At 36.4% G+C, this 2785-nt stretch overlaps 2 protein-coding genes across 2 annotated transcripts in view; both read left to right on the top strand.

Moving 5' to 3' along the window:
* Window positions 1-2785, top strand: part of NRG3 (neuregulin 3) — a 1124911-nt gene that overhangs the window by 409875 nt on the left and 712251 nt on the right. The window lies entirely within an intron of this gene.
* LOC102870947 (40S ribosomal protein S3a-like) lies at window positions 1756-2550 on the top strand. The gene has a single exon (XM_006902509.1). It carries the CDS (start codon window positions 1756-1758, stop codon window positions 2548-2550), a length of 795 nt encoding a protein of 264 aa, XP_006902571.1.

The raw sequence follows: 2785 nt of genomic DNA on the forward strand, positions 1-2785 counted from the left end.
GAGTTTTTCTTTTGCTTTTCAAGGAGAGAAGCAAATGTGGGGGGGAGGGGGGAGGGGTTTGTGCGGGGAGAAGGGTGCAACAATGAATGAATGGAATCCCCTCCCCCAAAAAAAGTAAACATTAAAAAAAAAAAAGATATGATAATTGGTGATGGGGAAAAAAAGTTGGAAACAATGAATTTTTTATATACATAAAATAAGTAATATATGTAAATATTCCATATTGATAATTTTTATTCTTTTCCTATCTACATCTTGTAGTCAATGAATTGAATGTAGTTATATTAAAAAAAACTTTCAACACTTTCAATATATTGTCTCTGTCCATCCTGCAAACATAAGAATAATTCATTTTATTATAAAATTCTCCCTCATAATTATTCTCCTTTCTGGACCCCTTCATCCAGATTGCATTGTCACAATGTAGTTAACGTTGAGTCAAATTTGGGAGATTGTAATCCTCACTCTTCATGTTCTTCAACATTTTTAAATCTGGCTGTTATTTACTTTCTTAGAGTCCTTAGAAATTTAAATTTTGTTTCTTTCATACATATTCATTATAATTAGTAAGAAAGAAAGACTAATATAATTACTGAATGCTGCCTAGCGTTGGAAATCTTGGTTAGGTTATTAAGTCAAACATATAAACAAACAAATGTGAATAATTCTCTCCAGTGACAGAGAACACAGAACTATAGCCGAGGGAAAAAAATACCCTTCACAAAAGCTAATCACAGATAAAATACTTAGGAGTAACCAAACCAGAAGAACAGAGGATCTATTCAAAGAAAATTACAAAACATTATTACAAGAAACAAAGAGACCTGGAGAAGTGAAAGCATATCCCTTGCTCATGGATAGGAAGGCTCAATATTGTGAAAATGTCAATACTACCAAAGGCAATTTACACATTCAATGCAATCCCAATAAAAATACCAATTCCATTCTTAAACGAGATGGAAAAGGCAATCTCCAATTTCATTTGGAATGGAAAGAGGCCCATAACAAGCAAAACACTCCTTAAAAAGAGAAACAAGGTATGAGACATCTCACTTCCTGATTTCAAATCCTACTACACTGTCATGGTTGTCAAGACAGCATGGCACTGGTAAAATGACAGATAGATAGATTAATGTAATAGAATTGAGAATTCAGAAATCAGCCCATCTGCCTATGGTCAACCGATTTTTGACAAGGAGATGGAATCAGTTAAGTAGGGAAACGACAGCCTTTTTAACAAATGGTGCTGGCAAAATTGGAAAACTATCTGCAGAAAACTCAAGCAAGATCCACACCTCACTCCATACACAAAAACTAATTCAACGTGGATTATGGACCTAGGACTAAAACCAAGGACTGTAGACTTCATTAAAGGAAAGCTTGGAAGAACTCTAGAAGTCCTAATCCACCACATAAACAGTCTTCCAAGCATCCAGGAAAATCTACAACCAGAAGAGGGTAAAATAGATGAATGGGACCTTCTAAGAATTAAATCCCTATGCATATCCAAAAACTCCAATAGGGAAAAAAGAGAAGCCACTAATTGAGAAAAAATATTCCGTAATGACATGTCTGACAAGGGACTTATATCTAGAATGTGTTCAATCCTTGAGCACCACCACAAGATAAAGGAAAATAACCCAGTTGAAAAATGGGCACAAGGTGTGAACAGACAGTTCACCAAAGAAGACATTCAGATGCTAAACAAACACACAAAAAATGTTCAAAATCCCTTTTCGTTCCTTCGGCACCACCATGGCGGTCGGCAAGAACAAGTGCCTTACAAAAGGTGGCAAAAAAGGAGCCAAGAAGAAAGTGGTTGATCCAATTTCTAAGAAAGATTGGTATGATATAAAGGCGCCAGCAATGTTCAATATAAGAAATATTGGGAAGACATTAGTCACAAGGGCTCAAGGAACCAAAATTGTGTCTGATGGACTCAAGGGTCGTGTTTTTGAAGTGAGCCTTGCTGATTTGCAAAATGACGAAGTTGCGTTTAGAAAATTCAAGCTAATTACTGAGGATGTTCAAGGGAAAAACTGCTTCACCAACTTCCATGGCATGGATCTTACCCGGGACAAAATGTGCTCCATGGTCAAAAAATGGCAGACCATGATTGAAGCACATGTTGATGTCAAAACCACCGATGGTTATTTGCTCCGTCTATTTTGTGTTGGTTTCACAAAAAAATGCAACAATCAAATTCGGAAGACATCTTATGCTGAGCACCAACAGGTCCGCCAAATCCGGAAGAAAATGATGGAAATCATGATGCGAGAGGTGCAGACAAATGACTTGAAAGAGGTGGTCAATAAATTGATTCCAGACAGCATTGGAAAAGACATAGAAAAGTATTGCCAATCTATTTATCCTTTCCATGATGTATTTGTTAGGAAAGTAAAAATGCTGAAGAAGCCCAAGTTTGAATTGGGAAAACTCATGGAGCTTCATGGTGAAGGTGGTAGCTCTGGAAAAGCTACTGGAGATGAGACAGGTGCAAAAGTTGAACGAGCTGATGGTTATGAGCCACCAGTTCCAGAATCTGTTTAAAATTCAGCCTTTTAATAATTACAAATAAAAATTATTATTTGTGAAAAAAATGTTCAAAATCCCTAGCTCTAAGAGAGATGCAAATCAAAACAAATATTAGATATTCATCCAACCACAGAAAGAATAGCAAAATTTAACAGAACAGCAAAAATCAAATGTCAGTGAGGTTGTGGAGAAACCGGAACCCTATTCACTGTTGGTGGGAGTGTAAAATGATGCAACCACTATGGAAGGC

The sequence above is a fragment of the Elephantulus edwardii genome, unplaced genomic scaffold (assembly GCF_000299155.1).
Source record: "Elephantulus edwardii isolate Elephantulus edwardi_28Jun2011 unplaced genomic scaffold, EleEdw1.0 scaffold00421, whole genome shotgun sequence".
Lineage (NCBI taxonomy): Eukaryota > Metazoa > Chordata > Mammalia > Macroscelidea > Macroscelididae > Elephantulus > Elephantulus edwardii.